At 47.8% G+C, this 19,989-nt stretch overlaps 1 protein-coding gene across 1 annotated transcript in view; it reads right to left on the reverse strand.

The window, feature by feature from the left end:
• Positions 1-7,421: 7,421 nt before the first annotated feature.
• Positions 7,422-19,989, reverse strand: part of LOC127927222 (transmembrane protease serine 6-like) — a 23,707-nt gene continuing 11,139 nt past the window's right edge. The window contains 9 exon segments of the mRNA XM_052513234.1: positions 7,422-10,117; positions 15,102-15,238; positions 15,378-15,417; positions 15,518-15,785; positions 16,248-16,416; positions 16,570-16,690; positions 16,843-16,970; positions 17,670-17,783; positions 18,119-18,217. Coding sequence (XP_052369194.1) covers positions 9,950-10,117; positions 15,102-15,238; positions 15,378-15,417; positions 15,518-15,785; positions 16,248-16,416; positions 16,570-16,690; positions 16,843-16,970; positions 17,670-17,783; positions 18,119-18,217 — 1,244 coding nt within the window. The 3' untranslated portion in view covers positions 7,422-9,949.

The following is a 19,989-nucleotide window of genomic DNA, read 5'->3' on the forward strand; positions in this document are numbered from 1 at the left end:
TTTTCTCATGATTTGGTTGGGTCTAATTGTGCTGTTGTCCTGGGGCTCTGTAGGGTGTGTTTGTGTTTGTGAACAGAGCCCCAGGACCAGCTTGCTTAGGGACTCTTCTCCAGGTTCATCTCTCTGTTTGTGATGGCTTTGTTATGGAAGGTTTGTGAATCGCTTCCTTTTAGGTGGTTGTAGAATTTAATGGCTCTTTTCTGGATTTTGATAATTAGTGGGTATCGGCCTAATTCTGCTCTGCATGCATTATTTGGTGTTTTACGTTGTACACGGAGGATATTTTTGCAGAATTCTGCGTGCAGAGTCTCGATTTGGTGTTTGTCCCATTTTGTGAAGTCTTGGTTGGTGAGCGGACCCCAGACCTCACAACCATAAAGGGCAATGGGCTCTATGACTGATTCAAGTATTTTTAGCCAAATCCTAATTGGTATGTTGAAATTTATGTTTATTTTGATGGCATAGAATGCCCTTCTTGCCTTGTCTCTCAGATCGTTCACACCTTTGTGGAAGTTACCTGTGGCGCTGATGTTTAGGCCAAGGTATGTATAGTTTTTGTGTGCTCTAGGGCAACAGTGTCTAGATGGAATTTGTATTTGTGGTCCTGGTGACTGGACCTTTTTGGAACACCATTATTTTGGTCTTACTGAGATTTACTGTCAGGGCCCAGGTCTGACAGAATCTGTGCATAAGATCTAGGTGCTGCTGTAGGCCCTCCTTGGTTGGTGACAGAAGCACCAGATCATCAGCAAACAGCAGACATTTGACTTCGGATTCTAGCAGGGGAGGCCGGGTGCTGCAGACTTTTCTAGTGGCCACGCCAGTTCGTTGATATATATGTTGAAGAGGGTGGGGCTTAAGCTGCATCCCTGTCTAACCCCACGACCCTGTGTGAAGAATTGTGTGTGTTTTTTGCCCATTTTAACCGCACACTTGTTGTTTGTGTACATGGATTTTATAATGTCATATGTTTTACCCCCAACACCACTTTCCATCAGTTTGTATAGCAGACCCTCATGCCAAATTGAGTCGAAGGCTTTTTTGAAATCAACAAAGAATGGGAAGACTTTGCCTTTGTTTTGGTTTGTTTGGTTGTCAATTAAGGTGTGCAGGGTGAATACATGGTCTGTTGTACGGTAATTTGGTAAAAAGCCAATTTGACATTTGCTCAGTACATTGTTTTCATTGAGGAAATGTACGAGTCTGCTGTTAATAATAATGCAGAGGATTTTCCCAAGGTTACTGTTGACACATATTCCACGGTAGTTATTGGGGTCAAATTTGTCTCCACTTTTGTGGATTGGGGTGATCAGTCCTTGGTTCCAAATATTGGGGAAGATGCCAGAGCTAAGTATGATGTTAAAGAGTTTTAGTATAGCCAATTGGAATTTGTTGTCTGTATATTTGATCATTTCATTGAGGATACCATCGACACCACAGGCCTTTTTGGGTTGGAGGGTTTTTATTTTGTCCTGTAACTCATTCAATGTAATTGGAGAATCCAGTGGGTTCTGGTAGTCTTTAATAGTTGATTCTAAGATCTGTAGTTGATCATGTATATGTTTTTGCTCTTTGTTCTTTGTTATAGAACCAAAAAGATTGGAGAAGTGGTTTACCCATACATCTCCATTTTGGATAGATAATTCTTCGTGTTGTTGTTTGTTTAGTGTTTTCCAATTTTCCCAGAAGTGGTTAGAGTCTATGGATTCTTCAATTGCATTGAGCTGATTTCTGACATGCTGTTCCTTCTTTTTCCGTAGTGTATTTCTGTATTGTTTTAGTGATTCACCATAGTGAAGGCGTAGACTCAGGTTTTCCGGGTCTCTATGTTTTTGGTTGGACAGGTTTCTCAATTTCTTTCTTAGATTTTTGCATTCCTCATCAAACCATTTGTCATTATTGTTAATTTTCTTCGGTTTTCTATTTGAGATTTTTAGATTTGATAGGGAAGCTGAGAGGTCAAATATACTGTTAAGATTTTCTACTGCCAAGTTTACACCTTCACTATTACAGTGGAACGTTTTACCCAGGAAATTGTCTAAAAGGGATTGAATTTGTTGTTGCCTAATTGTTTTTTGGTAGGTTTCCAAACTGCATTCCTTCCACCTATAGCATTTCTTAATGTTACTCAGTTCCTTTGGCTTTGATGCCTCGTGGTTGAGTATTGCTCTGTTTAAGTAGACTGTGATTTTGCTGTGGTCTGATAGGGGTGTTAGTGGACTGACTGTGAACGCTCTGAGAGACTCTGGGTTGAGGTCAGTGATAAAGTAGTCTACAGTACTACTGCTAAGAGATGAGCTATAGGTGTATCTACCATAGGAGTCCCCTCGAAGCCTACCGTTGACTATGTACATACCCAGCGTGCGACAGAGCTGCAGGAGTTGTGACCCGTTTTTGTTGGTTATGTTGTCATAGTTGTGCCTAGGGGGCATATGTGGGAGGGGATGCTGTCACCTCCAGGCAGATGTTTGTCCCCCTGTGTGCTGAGGGTGTCAGGTTCTTGTCCGGTTCTGGCATTTAGGTCGCCACAGACTAGTACATGTCCCTGGGCCTGGAAATTATTGATTTCGCCCTCCAGGATGGAGAAGCTGTCTTCATTAAAATATGGGGATTCTAGTGGGGGATATAGGTAGCACACAGGAGGACATTTTTCTCTGTTAGGATAATTTCCTTTTGAATTTCTAGCCAAATGTAGAATGTTCCTGTTTTGATTAATTTAATGGAGTGAGTTAGGTCTGCTCTATACCAAATTAGCATACCCCCTGAGTCCCTTCCCTGTTTCACACCTGGTAGTTTGGTGGATGGGACTACCAGCTCTCTGTAACCTAGAGGGCAACCAGTGGGTCCGTCTCCTCTATACCAGGTTTCTTGCAGGATGACAATGTCTGTATTACCGATTTCTTTGGTGAAGTCCGGGTTTCTGCTCTTTAGGCCAAAGGCAGATGACCTCAGGCCTTGGATATTCCAGGATGATATAGTGAAGGCTTTTTGTTCCATAGAATGTCCAGTGTTGTTGGTCGTGTGGTTTGGCCTCAGGCCAGTAAGTGTGAGCAGAGCCTGCTGAGCATCTGGTACATGCTATTGGCTTGGGCGAGTGTGAGAGTGGGGGTTGGGACTGTTTGCCCGCTCACTACCTGGGCGTATGTGTGGCTTCCATGTTGAGGCCCTCTTTGCGGGGTGGGGTGCATGGGGTGGGCAGGAGTGGCATAGGTCTGATCTGAGGGGGCCTAAATGGGGTGTGGGCATGGTTGACGTGGGGGGTGTTGATTGGTTGGGGTGGGGGTGTGGATGTGTCTGGGTGTACTGTGGTCTGGATGTAATTCCTCTTGGCGTGGGTCCTCTATGTGTAGGTCCAGGGGGGTCCTGCAGGTCTGGGAGGGTGTCTCGCTGGTCTGGGTGGAGAGTCTATTGATCTGTTGCTCCTGTGTGAAGTGTTGGGGATACGTTTGAGAGCGATGTCCTTTAGGGTCCTGGCAAAGGTGGGCACTGCTGCCTTGTAGAGGTGGACCTGGTCATAGAGGCTGTTCAAGTCCAGGGTGGAGTGGTGGGCCAGGAAAACATTTGGTTTTGAGGCACAGTCACGGGAAATACTTGCGTTTACCCGCTGTATTGTGGCAGGGTGGAAGTCTTTTCGTGGTAGCAGGGTGGAGATAACCACTTGTGCATTGGGGAAAGTAGAAGAAGCCTTTTCAATCACTCCCTTCAGTGCTGTTGCCACCCTTTCCTGCTGTGCTCTCAGGTCGTTTGTGCCTGTGTGTATTATTATGTGGCTGGGTGAACCTAGTTGGTCCTCAGACAGAAGGTCGAGGGCACGCTGGGTGTTTGGACACCAGAGTTTAGACACACTATGTCTCTCTCTCTCCCTCTAACACTCTGCTCTCTCTCTTGCTCATTCTCTCCCTCTCTTGCTCTCTCTCTTGCTCATTCTCTCCCTCTCTTGCTCTCTCTTGCTCATTCTCTCCCTCTCTTGCTCTCTCTTGCTCATTCTCTCTCTCTCTCTCTCTCTCTCTCTCTCTCTCTCTCTCTCTCTCTCTCTCTCTCTCTCTCTCTCTCTCTCTCTCTCTCTCTCTCTCTCTCTCTCTCTCTCTCTCTCTCTCTCTCTCTCTCTCTCTCTCTCTCTCTCTCTCTCTCTCTCTCTCTCTCTCTCTCTCTCTCTCTCTCTCTCTCTCTCTCTCTCTCTCTCTCTCTCTCTCTCTCTCTCTCTCTCTCTCTCTCTCTCTCTCTCTCTCTCTCTCTCTCTCTCTCTCTCTCTCTCTCTCTCTCTCTCTCTCTCTCTCTCTCTCTCAGTAACAGGAAGCTAATGACAACCAGACCTCTGACTGACCGAACTACCCTGAGAGAAGGGGAAAGAGGGGAGAAGAAGGAGACAGAGAGGGGGAGGAGAATAGTAGAGAGTACAGAAAAATAGGGAGCGAAAAGGGGTAAAAGGAGAGGGAAAGAAGGAGGATGAGAGAAAAGGGGTGAATGGAAGAGAGAGAGAGGAGGCTGCATTCTCATGAGAGAGAAGGAGAGAGGGAGATAGAAAGGGTAAGGCAGAAAGTCTCTGAGAATGTATCCCAGATGGGAGAGTGGGGTCACGACCCCTCAAGTTAGGACATCTCTAAGATCGGCCCTTTCTAGTGTAAACTAACAAACTAACTAATGTAAACATTACAGTAGAGTAGCATGAACTGAGGAAGAGCTTCCGACTTCTGTAAAACAGCGTTGTTTTTCCTGTGGGAACATTCTCTGGCCTAAAGTAAACCAGATATATGTAAATGTGATCCTCCTTTCAGACACAGTATATTAGTAAGAGCTGCATGATAACAACGACTAACGTACAGTAACAGCAGCACATATTATTGTGTGGGAGGAGAAAGGACCTGGGGTTTTCTAAAGCTTCTCCCCCTGAGGTTGAGCTGAGTGAAGCTTTCTTGGCTCTCCTGCTCTCTTTGTGTGTTTGGCGTGCCTGCACGTGTGTGTGTGTGTGTGTGTGTGTGTGTGTGTGTGTGTGTGTGTGTGTGTGTGTGTGTGTGTGTGTGTGTGTGTGTGTGTGTGTGTGTGTGTGTGTGTGTGTGTGTGTGTGTGTGTGGCTTTCTTGGCAGGCTTGTTGGATGTAGGGATTTTACCTACCGCGCTTAAGAGGTTTTTGCCAACACAAACACACACAGAGGGGGCCTGAAAGGAGAGAGAGAGAGCGAGAGGAAAGAGGAGAGAGAGAGAGAGAGAGAGAGGAAGGACTAGAAATAGAGGTTGAGTAATGGTATGCGTGTATCAGGGACTTAATCACACAGGGTCAAAGGCAGGGGTAACACAGCACTGGTTTCTACCTCCAACCAAGCTGTAGTGTTTGTCTATTCCCCTCACTGTGTTACACAGTATAAACCAGTTCCAGTTTGTTAAAGGGAAAGGCTGCCGACTCAGTGTATCAGAGGGATAGTTTGTAAAGCACAGCTGGTTTAATGGAAGGACCAGTTGTCAGTGTTCCAGGAGTTATACAGGTGCAGTCACACACAGACCTTTAACAAGTTTCTCCACTATACTCAACACCGAGTGACTTTATGTTGATGTTCTATACGCTAACATCCTCACACACACCACAGATGCCCCCATTACAATATTTAGCTCTCTCTCTCTCTCTCTCTCTCTCTCTCTCTCTCTCTCTCTCTCTCTCTCTCTCTCTCTCTCTCTCTCTCTCTCTCTCTCTCTCTCTCTCTCTCTCTGTGTCGCTCTCTCTCTCTGTGTCTCTCTCTGTCTCTCTCTCTGTCTCTGTGTCTGTCTCTCTCTCTGTCTGTCTCTCTCTGTGTCTGTGTCTCTCTCTCTCTCTTTGTCTCTCTCTGTCTCTCTCTGTCTCTCTCTGTCTCTCTCTCTGTCTCTGTGTCTTACTCTCTCTGTGTCTCTCTCTCTGTGTCTCTCTCTCTCTCCCTCTCTCTCTCTCTGTGTCTCTCTCTCTCTCTGTGTGTCGCTCTCTCTCTGTGTGTCTCTCTCTCTCTGTGTCTCTCTCTCTCTCCTCCTCTCTCTATCTCTCTCTCTCTCTGTGTCTCTCTCTCTCTCTTTCCTTGTAAAAGTTTTAATAGATAGTTACAGAGTTACTTTTAGCGTGGCGGGTAGCCTAGGTGTGGCTGATCTGTAACCTCACTGTCTGAGAGGGTCTCAGGGGGATGAAACACATTCCTACTGGCCTCCACACGTGGCTGATCTGTAACCTCACTGTCTGAGAGGGTCTCAGGGGGATGAAACACATTCCTACTGGCCTCCACACGTGTACATGTATGAAACAGGACAAATATAAGCAGCTCCTATTTGACGTAATATTCCATAGACTATTCTACCTAATGACTGGATAATGACTTGAATTGGTGATGTCAGCAGGGGGTGAAGAGGAGACGTTGCATTGTCCTTTGGGTGAGGGAAAACTGATCCGAGATCTGTACCTAAGGGCAACTTCTATCTGGAGCCAACTTAAACAAGATTCTTAATGAATTATGGGTCATTAGAATATAGGCACAATTAGGAATAATTAGGAATAATAATTTAGGTTTTGATTGATTGATCACACTAACGCTAGTAAACTTTTATAATCTCAAGGAATGATGTCAGTGAATTGGTGCTTTAAAAAACGATGGGTGAGAAATTGTGTTTATAAGTACATGTGCTATTTGTTTTATACATGAATACTATTGATGTTTATATTCTTGACGTTTTTGTGTATTAAAGACGTTTTTTGAAAGAGTGAAGTTTGTGTTTATACTATGAGACAGAATGGCACTCTCACACACACACACGCACACAGACTGGCTCCATCTATAAAGCTGTAATTACAGACTAGGCCACCACAACTATCTCTGACCCCACCCAACACTTTACTGAGGGCAGCCTGGGACACACACACACACACACACACACACTGAACTGCAGTGCCATACTGCAACACAGTGGCAATACCAGCCTGAGGTGTTCTCTCTCTAATAATAATCATCGTTATTAATTAATGAGTCCTGCAGCTCTTGTTTACCTCTAGTTATGGTGTTGTTTGTATATGTGTGTGTGTGTGTGTGGTGTGGTGTGGTGTGGTGTGGTGTGGTGTGGTGTGGTGTGGTGGTGTGGTGTGGTGTGGTGTGTGTGTGTGTGTGTGTGTGTGTGTGTGTGGTGTGGTGTGGTGTGGTGTGGTGTGTGTGTGTGTGTGTCAGTGGAGGCTGTTGAGGGAGGACGGCTCATAATAACGGTTGGAATGGAGTCAGTGGAATGGTATCAAACACATCAACAACGTGGTTCCATGTGGATCATACCATTCTATTGGCTCCTTTATTATGAGCCATCCTCCCTCAACAGCCTCCACTGGTGTGTGTGTGTTTTCTGTCTGTAATAGACTAGACTCTCTCTGGGTACCAGACCCAACACTCAGAAACATCCCGTTCTAATTTAACACGCCAATAAAACCCTTACAGTTCTGCTGGTTTATTGATGAAACCTCATGATGACTCCGACCCTCACGGTTGGCGTCCCAAATGGCGCCCTATTCCCTATATAGTGCACTACTTTAAACCAGAGCCCAGAGGGAATAGGATGCCAGTTAGGATTCCCTCATGTTTTGAAAGGTTTACAAGCTCTAATTTTCAATGATGAAAATCATGTAATTGAAAAGGAAACGGCGCAAGTCACGCTCATCATTTTAAAGATTGACGTTTTGGCCTTCAATGGCTTTCATCAGAAACCTCATGCAATGAAATACACTGAAGGCAATCAGCATTTCAAATGTAGTGCACTGACTGAAATGATCTGTGCCCAACCCATTCCAATCCACATCAGTATATAAACAGACAAACATTAGATCTGTGCCCAACCCATTCCAAATCAGTATATAAACAGATAAACATTAGATCTGTGCCCAACCCATTCCAATCCACATCAGTATATAAACAGACAAACATTAGATCTGTGCCTAACCCATTCCAATCCACAGCAGTATATAAACAGACAAACATTAGATCTGTGCCCAACCCATTCCAATCCACATCAGTATATAAACAGACAAACATTAGATCTGTGCCCAACCCATTCCAATCCACATCAGTATATAAACAGATAAACATTAGATCTGTGCCCAACCCATTCCAATCCACATCAGTATATAAACAGACAAACATTAGATCTGTGCCTAACCCATTCCAATCCACAGCAGTATATAAACAGACAAACATTAGATCTGTGTCTAACCCATTCCAACCCACATCAGTATATAAACAGACAAACATTAGATCTGTGCCTAGCCCATTCCAATCCACATCAGTATATAAACAGACAAACATTAGATCTGTGCCCAACCCATTCCAATCCACATCAGTATATAAACAGACAAACATTAGATCTGTGCCCAACCCATTCCAATCCACATCAGTATATAAACAGACAAACATTAGATCTGTGCCTAACCCATTCCAATCCACATCAGTATATAAACAGACAAACATTAGATCTGTGCCTAACCCATTCCAATCCACATCAGTATATAAACAGACAAACATTAGATCTGTGCCCAACCCATTCCAATCCACATCAGTATATAAACAGACAAACATTAGATCTGTGCCTAACCCATTCCAATCCACATCAGTATATAAACAGACAAACATTAGATCTGTGCCCAACCCATTCCAATCCACATCAGTATATAAACAGACAAACATTAGATCTGTGTCTAACCCATTCCAATCCACATCAGTATATAAACAGACAAACATTAGATCTGTGCCTAACCCATTCCAATCCACATCAGTATATAAACAGACAAACATTAGATCTGTGCCTAACCCATTCCAATCCACATCAGTATATAAACAGACAAACATTAGATCTGTGCCTAACCCATTCCAATCCACATCAGTATATAAACAGACAAACATTAGATCTGTGCCTAACCCATTCCAATCCACATCAGTATATAAACAGACAAACATTAGATCTGTGCCTAACCCATTCCAATCCACATCAGTATATAAACAGACAAACATTAGATCTGTGCCTAACCCATTCCAATCCACATCAGTATATAAACAGACAAACATTAGATCTGTGCCCAACCCATTCCAATCCACATCAGTATATAAACAGACAAACATTAGATCTGTGCCTAACCCATTCCAATCCACATCAGTATATAAACAGACAAACATTAGATCTGTGCCCAACCCATTCCAATCCACATCAGTATATAAACAGACAAACATTAGATCTGTGCCCAACCCATTCCAATCCACATCAGTATATAAACAGACAAACATTAGATCTGTGCCTAACCCATTCCAATCCACATCAGTATATAAACAGACAAACATTAGATCTGTGCCCAACCCATTCCAATCCACATCAGTATATAAACAGACAAACATTAGATCTGTGCCCAACCCATTCCAATCCACATCAGTATATAAACAGACAAACATTCGATGAAGGACTCAAGCAGGTGCATTCAAATCTGACCCTACGAGGTGCAGAGTACTGCTGGTTTTCTGTTCTACCTGATAATTAATTGCACACACCTGGTGTCGCAGGTGTAAGTCCATCCCTGATTAGGGGATGAATGAACAAAAGCAGTGGAGCTTTAAGGTCCAGATTTGAATTTGAGGGGCCTATTGCCTTGGTATGGTAGTTATTAATTATGTTGTAATTCTAACATCTTCCACTAGGTGACAGTGTTGAATGTAGAGCCCAATACTGCAGAGTGTGTATTTGCCCAGAGGAGACAGAAAGTCTGCTTGTTAGGTTGATGAACTTTGGTGCCATACTGCCAGAAGGTCAATGACACTGTTAAAACCCTGACGGACATCTAAATATACTAAGGACTGACACAGAGAATAGATCACATCAATTACTACATGATAACAATGTTTTGGGATGATGATGATGATGATGATGATGATGATGATGATGATGATGATGATGATGATGATGATGGTGAGAATGATGAAGGTCAGCCAGGTCCAGAGATGTGTTCTTTGATCCAGCCGGTGAGTTTGGTGACGCGGGTGTAGACGCCGTAGTAGTCGGCCCGGCCACACCCCTTTCCCCAGCTGACCACGCCCGCTAGGAACCAACGGCCCGAGTTCTCCTGGCAGACCAACGGACCGCCCGAGTCACCCTGGGAAAGAGAGAGAAGAGAGAGAGCGAGAGAGAGAGAGAGAGAGAGAGAGAGAGAGAGAGAGAGAGAGAGAGAGAGAGAGAGAGAGAGAGAGAGAGAGAGAGAGAGAGAGAGAGAGAGAGAGACGGGGGAAAGAAGGGGGAGGCAGCATAGAGAATGTAAGAGAGAGAAGATGAAAACGTTTTAATTTAGCTAAACGATAGCAGAAAGGTTCAGATGTTAAAGGACATTGAACTTGCTGCTTTCTCTTTTCCCGGCTCCTACTACTCTGAAACCCCCTGTACCCTCCCTCACCTGGGGTGTCAACCAATCAGTCTGTGCACTGAGTGTGTGTGGGTCTACTCTGAAACCCCCTGTACCCTCCCTCACCTGGGGTGTCAACCAATCAGTCTGTGCACTGAGTGTGTGTGGGTCTACTCTGAAACCCCCTGTACCCTCCCTCACCTGGGGTGCCAACCAATCAATCTGTGCATTGAGTGTGTGTGGGTCTACTCTGAAATCACTTCCTGTACCCTCCCTCACCTGGGGTGCCAACCAATCAATCTGTGCATTGAGTGTGTGTGGGTCTACTCTGAAACCACTTCCTGTACCCTCCCTCACCTGGGGTGTCAACCAATCAATCTGTGCATTGAGTGTGTGTGGGCCTACTCTGAAACCCCCTGTACCCTCCCTCACCTGGGGTGCCAACCAATCAATCTGTGCATTGAGTGTGTGTGGGTCTACTCTGAAACCCCTGTACCCTCCCTCACCTGGGGTGCCAACCAATCAATCTGTGCATTGAGTGTGTGTGGGTCTACTCTGAAATCACTTCCTGTACCCTCCCTCACCTGGGGTGCCAACCAATCAATCTGTGCATTGAGTGTGTGTGGGTCTACTCTGAAACCCCTGTACCCTCCCTCACCTGGGGTGCCAACCAATCAATCTGTGCATTGAGTGTGTGTGGGTCTCCTCTGAAACCCCTGTACCCTCCCTCACCTGGGGTGCCAACCAATCAATCTGTGCACTGAGTATGTGTGGGTCTACTCTGAAAGCCCCTGTACCCTCCCTCACCTGGGGTGCCAACCAATCAATCTGTGCATTGAGTGTGTGTGGGCCTACTCTGAAATCACTTCCTGTACCCTCCCTCACCTGGGGTGCCAACCAATCAATCTGTGCATTGAGTGTGTGTGGGTCTACTCTGAAATCACTTCCTGTACCCTCCCTCACCTGGGGTGTCAACCAATCAATCTGTGCACTGAGTGTGTGTGGGTCTACTCTGAAACCCCCTGTACCCTCCCTCACCTGGGGTGCCAACCAATCAATCTGTGCATTGAGTGTGTGTGGGCCTACTCTGAAATCACTTCCTGTACCCTCCCTCACCTGGGGTGCCAACCAATCAATCTGTGCACTGAGTGTGTGTGGGTCTACTCTGAAACCCCCTGTACCCTCCCTCACCTGGGGTGTCAACCAATCAATCTGTGCACTGAGTGTGTGTGGGTCTACTCTGAAACCCCTGTACCCTCCCTCACCTGGGGTGCCAACCAATCAATCTGTGCATTGAGTGTGTGTGGGTCTACTCTGAAACCCCCTGTACCCTCCCTCACCTGGGGTGCCAACCAATCAGTCTGTGCACTGAGTGTGTGTGGGTCTACTCTGAAACCACTTCCTGTACCCTCCCTCACCTGGGGTGCCAACCAATCAATCTGTGCATTGAGTGTGTGTGGGCCTACTCTGAAACCCCCTGTACCCTCCCTCACCTGGGGTGCCAACCAATCAATCTGTGCATTGAGTGTGTGTGGGTCTACTCTGAAATCACTTCCTGTACCCTCCCTCACCTGGGGTGCCAACCAATCAATCTGTGCATTGAGTGTGTGTGGGTCTACTCTGAAACCACTTCCTGTACCCTCCCTCACCTGGGGTGTCAACCAATCAATCTGTGCACTGAGTGTGTGTGGGTCTACTCTGAAACCCCCTGTACCCTCCCTCACCTGGGGTGCCAACCAATCAATCTGTGCATTGAGTGTGTGTGGGTCTACTCTGAAACCCCCTGTACCCTCCCTCACCTGGGGTGCCAACCAATCAATCTGTGCATTGAGTGTGTGTGGGCCTACTCTGAAACCCCCTGTACCCTCCCTCACCTGGGGTGCCAACCAATCAATCTGTGCATTGAGTGTGTGTGGGCCTACTCTGAAACCCCCTGTACCCTCCCTCACCTGGGGTGCCAACCAATCAATCTGTGCACTGAGTGTGTGTGGGTCTACTCTGAAAGCCCCTGTACCCTCCCTCACCTGGGGTGCCAACCAATCAATCTGTGCATTGAGTGTGTGTGGGCCTACTCTGAAACCCCTGTACCCTCCCTCACCTGGGGTGCCAACCAATCAATCTGTGCATTGAGTGTGTGTGGGTCTACTCTGAAACCCCTGTACCCTCCCTCACCTGGGGTGCCAACCAATCAATCTGTGCATTGAGTGTGTGTGGGTCTACTCTGAAACCCCTGTACCCTCCCTCACCTGGGGTGCCAACCAATCAATCTGTGCATTGAGTGTGTGTGGGCCTACTCTGAAACCCCTGTACCCTCCCTCACCTGGGGTGCCAACAAATCAATCTGTGCACTGAGTGTGTGTGGGTCTACTCTGAAACCCCTGTACCCTCCCTCACCTGGGGTGTCAACCAATCAATCTGTGCACTGAGTATGTGTGGGTCTACTCTGAAACCCCTGTACCCTCCCTCACCTGGGGTGCCAACCAATCAATCTGTGCATTGAGTGTGTGTGGGTCTACTCTGAAACCCCTGTACCCTCCCTCACCTGGGGTGCCAACCAATCAATCTGTGCATTGAGTGTGTGTGGGTCTACTCTGAAACCACTTCCTGTACCCTCCCTCACCTGGGGTGCCAACCAATCAATCTGTGCATTGAGTGTGTGTGGGTCTACTCTGAAACCCCTGTACCCTCCCTCACCTGGGGTGCCAACCAATCAATCTGTGCATTGAGTGTGTGTGGGTCTACTCTGAAACCCCCTGTACCCTCCCTCACCTGGGGTGCCAACCAATCAATCTGTGCACTGAGTGTGTGTGGGTCTACTCTGAAACCACCCTGTACCCTCCCTCACCTGGGGTGCCAACCAATCAATCTGTGCATTGAGTGTGTGTGGGCCTACTCTGAAACCCCTGTACCCTCCCTCACCTGGGGTGCCAACCAATCAATCTGTGCATTGAGTGTGTGTGGGTCTACTCTGAAATCACTTCCTGTACCCTCCCTCACCTGGGGTGCCAACCAATCAATCTGTGCATTGAGTGTGTGTGGGTCTACTCTGAAACCACTTCCTGTACCCTCCCTCACCTGGGGTGTCAACCAATCAATCTGTGCACTGAGTGTGTGTGGGTCTACTCTGAAACCCCTGTACCCTCCCTCACCTGGGGTGCCAACCAATCAATCAATCTGTGCATTGAGTGTGTGTGGGTCTACTCTGAAACCCCTGTACCCTCCCTCACCTGGGGTGCCAACCAATCAATCTGTGCATTGAGTGTGTGTGGGTCTACTCTGAAACCCCCTGTACCCTCCCTCACCTGGGGTGCCAACCAATCAATCTGTGCATTGAGTGTGTGGGTCTACTCTGAAAACCCTCCCTCACCTGGGGTGCCAACAAATCAATCTGTGTGAGTGTGTGTGGGTCTACTCTGAAACCCCTGTACCCTCCTCACCTGGGGTGCCAACCAATCAATCTGTGCATTGAGTGTGTGTGGGTCTACTCTGAAACCCCTGTACCCTCCCTCACCTGGGGTGCCAACCAATCAATCTGTGCATTGAGTGTGTGTGGGTCTACTCTGAAACCCCCTGTACCCTCCCTCACCTGGGGTGCCAACCAATCAATCTGTGCATTGAGTGTGTGTGGGTCTACTCTGAAACCCCCTGTACCCTCCCTCACCTGGGGTGCCAACCAATCAATCTGTGCATTGAGTGTGTGTGGGTCTACTCTGAAATCACTTCCTGTACCCTCCCTCACCTGGGGTGCCAACCAATCAATCTGTGCATTGAGTGTGTGTGGGCCTACTCTGAAATCACTTCCTGTACCCTCCCTCACCTGGGGTGTCAACCAATCAATCTGTGCATTGAGTGTGTGTGGGTCTACTCTGAAACCCCTGTACCCTCCCTCACCTGGGGTGTCAACCAATCAATCTGTGCATTGAGTGTGTGTGGGTCTACTGAAACCCCTGAAACCAATCAATCCTGTGAAACCCCCTACCCTCCCTCACCTGGGGTGCCAACCAATCAATCTGTGCATTGAGTGTGTGTGGGTCTACTCTGAAACCCCTGTACCCTCCCTCACCTGGGGTGCCAACCAATCAATCTGTGCATTGAGTGTGTGTGGGCCTACTCTGAAACCCCTGTACCCTCCCTCACCTGGGGTGCCAACCAATCAATCTGTGCACTGAGTGTGTGTGGGTCTACTCTGAAAGCCCCTGTACCCTCCCTCACCTGGGGTGCCAACCAATCAATCTGTGCATTGAGTGTGTGTGGGCCTACTCTGAAACCCCTGTACCCTCCCTCACCTGGGGTGCCAACAAATCAATCTGTGCATTGAGTGTGTGTGGGTCTACTCTGAAATCACTTCCTGTACCCTCCCTCACCTGGGGTGCCAACCAATCAATCTGTGCATTGAGTGTGTGTGGGCCTACTCTGAAACCCCCTGTACCCTCCCTCACCTGGGGTGCCAACCAATCAATCTGTGCACTGAGTGTGTGTGGGTCTACTCTGAAATCACTTCCTGTACCCTCCCTCACCTGGGGTGCCAACCAATCAATCTGTGCATTGAGTGTGTGTGGGCCTACTCTGAAATCACTTCCTGTACCCTCCCTCACCTGGGGTGCCAACCAATCAATCTGTGCATTGAGTGTGTGTGGGCCTACTCTGAAATCACTTCCTGTACCCTCCCTCACCTGGGGTGCCAACCAATCAATCTGTGCATTGAGTGTGTGTGGGCCTACTCTGAAATCACTTCCTGTACCTGACAGGCATCCTTCTCTCCGCTGCGGTAGCCGGCACACAACATCCTGGGAGTGACCATGTAACCGTAGGAACGGAAGCAGGCCTCCTCGCTCACCAGACGCACGTCCACCTTCTGCAGCACGTTACTGGGAGTGCCTGGGGTCAGAGGTGAGAGGTCAAAGGTGAGAGGTCAACCACAGTGTTTCCATGGAGGGTTACAGGTAGTCTTCCTTATCTGGAATCAAGCTTTAATGTTCATCCAACTGGTGGAAACGTATTGGACATGATAGGTTACCTTTCTTAAAATACATTTTCCTTTTTAAGTATTTGTGCTGCTGCAAGTGTTTGGAGGAATATATAGAACTGAATACATGAAAAGATCTTTGCCTTAATACAACCTCCTAAACACCCTCCCTCCCCTCCCTCCCTCCTCACCTCCTTCACGTAGCGCCCCCAGCCCGTGACCCAACAGAGTAGCTCAGGTTCTTGCTGGTGTGTAGGTGACGGCAGGCAGGCGGGCTGGGCCAGGGTGCCTGGGGCTGCAGGTCTCTCCAGTCGCAGCAAAGCCAAGTCATAATCGTGTGTCTCGTCATCGTAGTACTGGTGCAGGAGGATCTGTTGCACCCGAATGGCATCCTCCATCTGACTGCTGCGGTTCAATAGGAACTTACCTAGGTAGACCGTCCACGCTCTGGGAGAGAGACTGGGGCAGAGGGGAGATGGATGGGGAGAGAGGGAACATTGTAATTCTCTCTCTTCCTGTTTACACGCTAGGAAAGTAAAGACTTGGGGTGGTGGAGGGGGAAAGAGGGGGATGGAGCGAGGAGAGATGAGAGGAGAGGAGAGGGGAGAGGAGAGCAGAGGAGAAGGAGAGGAGTCGAGAAGAGGAGACGAGAAGAGCAGAGAGGAGTCAAGAGGAGAGGAATCAAGAGGCGAGGCGAGGGAGAAGGAGAGGGAGAAGGAGAGGAGAGGAGAGGAGAGGAGAGGAGAGGAGAGGAGAGGAGAGGAGAAGGAGAAGGAGAAGGAGAGGAGAGGAGAGGAGAAGGAGAAGGAGAGGGAGAAGGAGAGGAGAGGAGAGGAGAGGAGAGGAGAGGAGAGGAGAGGAGAGGAGAGGATGGTAGACAACAAGAAGAAGAAACAACACTTCTTGTTGCTCTGTTCTCACCGGTCATCATAGAAACAGTGGGCAGCGGACACCACCCATTGGCTGGAGACCAGAGCCCCCCCACAGACATGACGTCCACTGATCTGAAGGCTGACCTGCCATGGCCACTCCCCTTCAGTAGCGTTGACTGCTCCCACAACGCGACTGGTGAATTGCCTCAGACCACAGTCTGGCAAGAGGACACACACACAGACAGAGATACATAAATGTGTGTGTGTGTGTGTGTGTGTGTGTGTGTGTGTGTGTGTGTGTGTGTGTGTGTGTGTGTGTGTGTGTGTGTGTGTGTGTGTGTGTGTGTGTGTGTGTTTCTGTCTCCTCTCACCACAGTGTCTCTCATCGGAGGCATCAGGACAGTCGGTGATGAAGTCACACTCTGGATTGGGCTTCTTCAGACACGTCCCGTCAGCACAGACATACACATACCCTGTCTGTACACTGTACACCTAGAGACACACACATACGTCTGGTCTGTACACCTAGAGACACACACATACGTCTGGTCTGTACACCTAGAGACACACACATACGTCTGGTCTGTACACCTAGAGACACACACACATACGTCTGGTCTGTACACCTAGAGACACACACATACGTCTGGTCTGTACACTGTACACCTAGAGACACACACATACGTCTGGTCTGTACACCTAGAGACACACACATACGTCTGGTCTGTACACCTAGAGACACACACATACGTCTGGTCTGTACACTGTACACCTAGAGACACACACATACGTCTGGTCTGTACACTGTACACCTAGAGACACACACATACGTCTGGTCTGTACACTGTACACCTAGAGACACACACATACGTCTGGTCTGTACACCTAGAGACACACACATACGTCTGGTCTGTACACTGTACACCTAGAGACACACACATACGTCTGGTCTGTACACTGTACACCTAGAGACACACACATACGTCTGGTCTGTACACTGTACACCTAGAGACACACACATACGTCTGGTCTGTACACTGTACACCTAGAGACACACACATACGTCTGGTCTGTACACCTAGAGACACACACATACGTCTGGTCTGTACACTGTACACCTAGAGACACACACATACATCTGGTCTGTACACTGTACACCTAGAGACACACACATACGTCTGGTCTGTACACTGTACACCTAGAGACACACACATACGTCTGGTCTGTACACTGTACACCTAGAGACACACACATACGTCTGGTCTGTACACTGTACACCTAGAGACACACACATTATGTATCAATACACCACAAACTTGTACGCGCGCACACATTATGTATCAATACACACACACACACACACACACACACACACACACACACACACACACACACACACACACACACACACACACACACACACACACACACACACACACACACACACACACACACACACACACAGAGTTACCCTCTGTGCAGTTCTCTTCATCCATGGCCTCAAGGCAGTCTGGGTGCTGGTCACACACCTTGAAGTAGTCAACACACTGACTGTCCTCTGGACACTGGTACTGGGCTGTACACACTGGGACACACACACACATTGAGTGTCAATCCATCAGCCATTTGGTGCTAATGATATATGCTATACAGCCCGTTGATTGTCCCTAACTTGAAACAGGTTATTTTAACATTTTTATAATTACTAATATATTTAGTTTAATTGTTGACTGTTCCTCTCATCTCACTAGATGTCATTCAGTAATGTATGAAGACATTGTAGTTCCACAGGGATTTCCAGTGAGGATTTGGCCTTTTGAACAATCATAGCTACAAGCACGAGGCTCAATGAAATGTAAATGCCTTATAAATGTTTCACAATATGAATGTTCTGAATGTGTTTTAGCTTGTTAAACTGACCACAGTTCCTCTCGTCCAGTCCGTTGGGGCAGTCTTTGATGCCGTCACAGGATGGAACACACAGACCATTTAGAGTACACAGGAACTGACCAGGACAGGCTGGAACACACAGACCATTTAGAGTACACAGGAACTGACCAGGACAGGCTGGAACACACAGACCATTTAGAGTACACAGGAACTGACCAGGACAGGCTGGAACACACAGACCATTTAGAGTACACAGGAACTGACCAGGACAGGCTGGAACACACAGACCATTTAGAGTACACAGGAACTGACCAGGACAGGCTGCAACACACAGACCATTTAGAGTACACAGGAACTGACCAGGACAGGATGTAACACACAGACCATTTAGAGTACACAGGAACTGACCAGGACAGGATGGAACACACAGACCATTTAGAGTACACAGGAACTGACCAGGACAGGATGGAACACACAGACCGTTTAGAGAACCCAGGAACTGACCAGGACAGGATGGAACACACAGACCATTTAGTGTACACAGGAACTGACCAGGACAGGCTGCAACACACAGACCATTTAGAGAACCCAGGAACTGACCAGGACAGGCTGGAACACACAGACCATTTAGAGAACCCAGGAACTGACCAGGACAGGATGGAACACACAGACCATTTAGAGAACCCAGGAACTGACCAGGACAGGCTGGAACACACAGACCATTTAGAGAACCCAGGAACTGACCAGGACAGGCTGCAACACACAGACCATTTAGAGAACCCAGGAACTGACCAGGACAGGCTGCAACACACAGACCATTTAAAGAACCCAGGAACTGACCAGGACAGGCTGGAACACACAGACCGTTTAGAGAACCCAGGAACTGACCAGGACAGGATGGAACACACATACAATTTAGAGTACACAGGAACTGACCAGGACAGGCTGCAACACACAGACCATTTAAAGAACCCAGGAACTGACCAGGACAGGCTGGAACACACAGACCATTTAGAGAACCCAGGAACTGACCAGGACAGGATGGAACACACAGACCATTTAGAGAACCCAGGAACTGACCAGGACAGGATGGAACACACAGACCATTTAGAGAACCCAGGAACTGACCAGGACAGGCTGGAACACACAGACCATTGAGAGAACCCAGGAACTGACCAGGACAGGATGGAACACACAGACCATTTAGAGAACCCAGGAACTGACCAGGACAGGATGGAACACACAGACCATTTAGAGAACCCAGGAACTGACCAGGACAGGCTGGAACACACAGACCATTGAGAGAACCCAGGAACTGACCAGGACAGGATGGAACACACAGACCATTTAGAGAACCCAGGAACTGACCAGGACAGGATGGAACACACAGACCATTTAGAGAACCCAGGAACTGACCAGGACAGGCTGGAACACACAGACCATTTAGAGAACCCAGGAACTGACCAGGATAGGATGGAACACACAGACCATTTAGAGTACACAGGAACTGACCAGGATAGGATGGAACACACAGACCATTTAGAGAACCCAGGAACTGACCAGGATAGGATGGAACACACAGACCATTTAGAGAACCCAGGAACTGACCAGGACAGGATGGAACACACAGACCATTTAGAGAACCCAGGAACTGACCAGGACAGGATGGAACACACAGACCATTTAGAGAACCCAGGAACTGACCAGGACAGGATGGAACACACAGACCATTTAGAGAACCCAGGAACTGACCAGGATAGGATGGAACACACAGACCATTTAGAGAACCCAGGAACTGACCAGGATAGGATGGAACACACAGACCATTTAGAGAACCCAGGAACTGACCAGGACAGGATGGAACACACAGACCATTTAGAGAACCCAGGAACTGACCAGGA

Source organism: Oncorhynchus keta, unplaced genomic scaffold (assembly GCF_023373465.1).
Source record: "Oncorhynchus keta strain PuntledgeMale-10-30-2019 unplaced genomic scaffold, Oket_V2 Un_contig_992_pilon_pilon, whole genome shotgun sequence".
Lineage (NCBI taxonomy): Eukaryota > Metazoa > Chordata > Actinopteri > Salmoniformes > Salmonidae > Oncorhynchus > Oncorhynchus keta.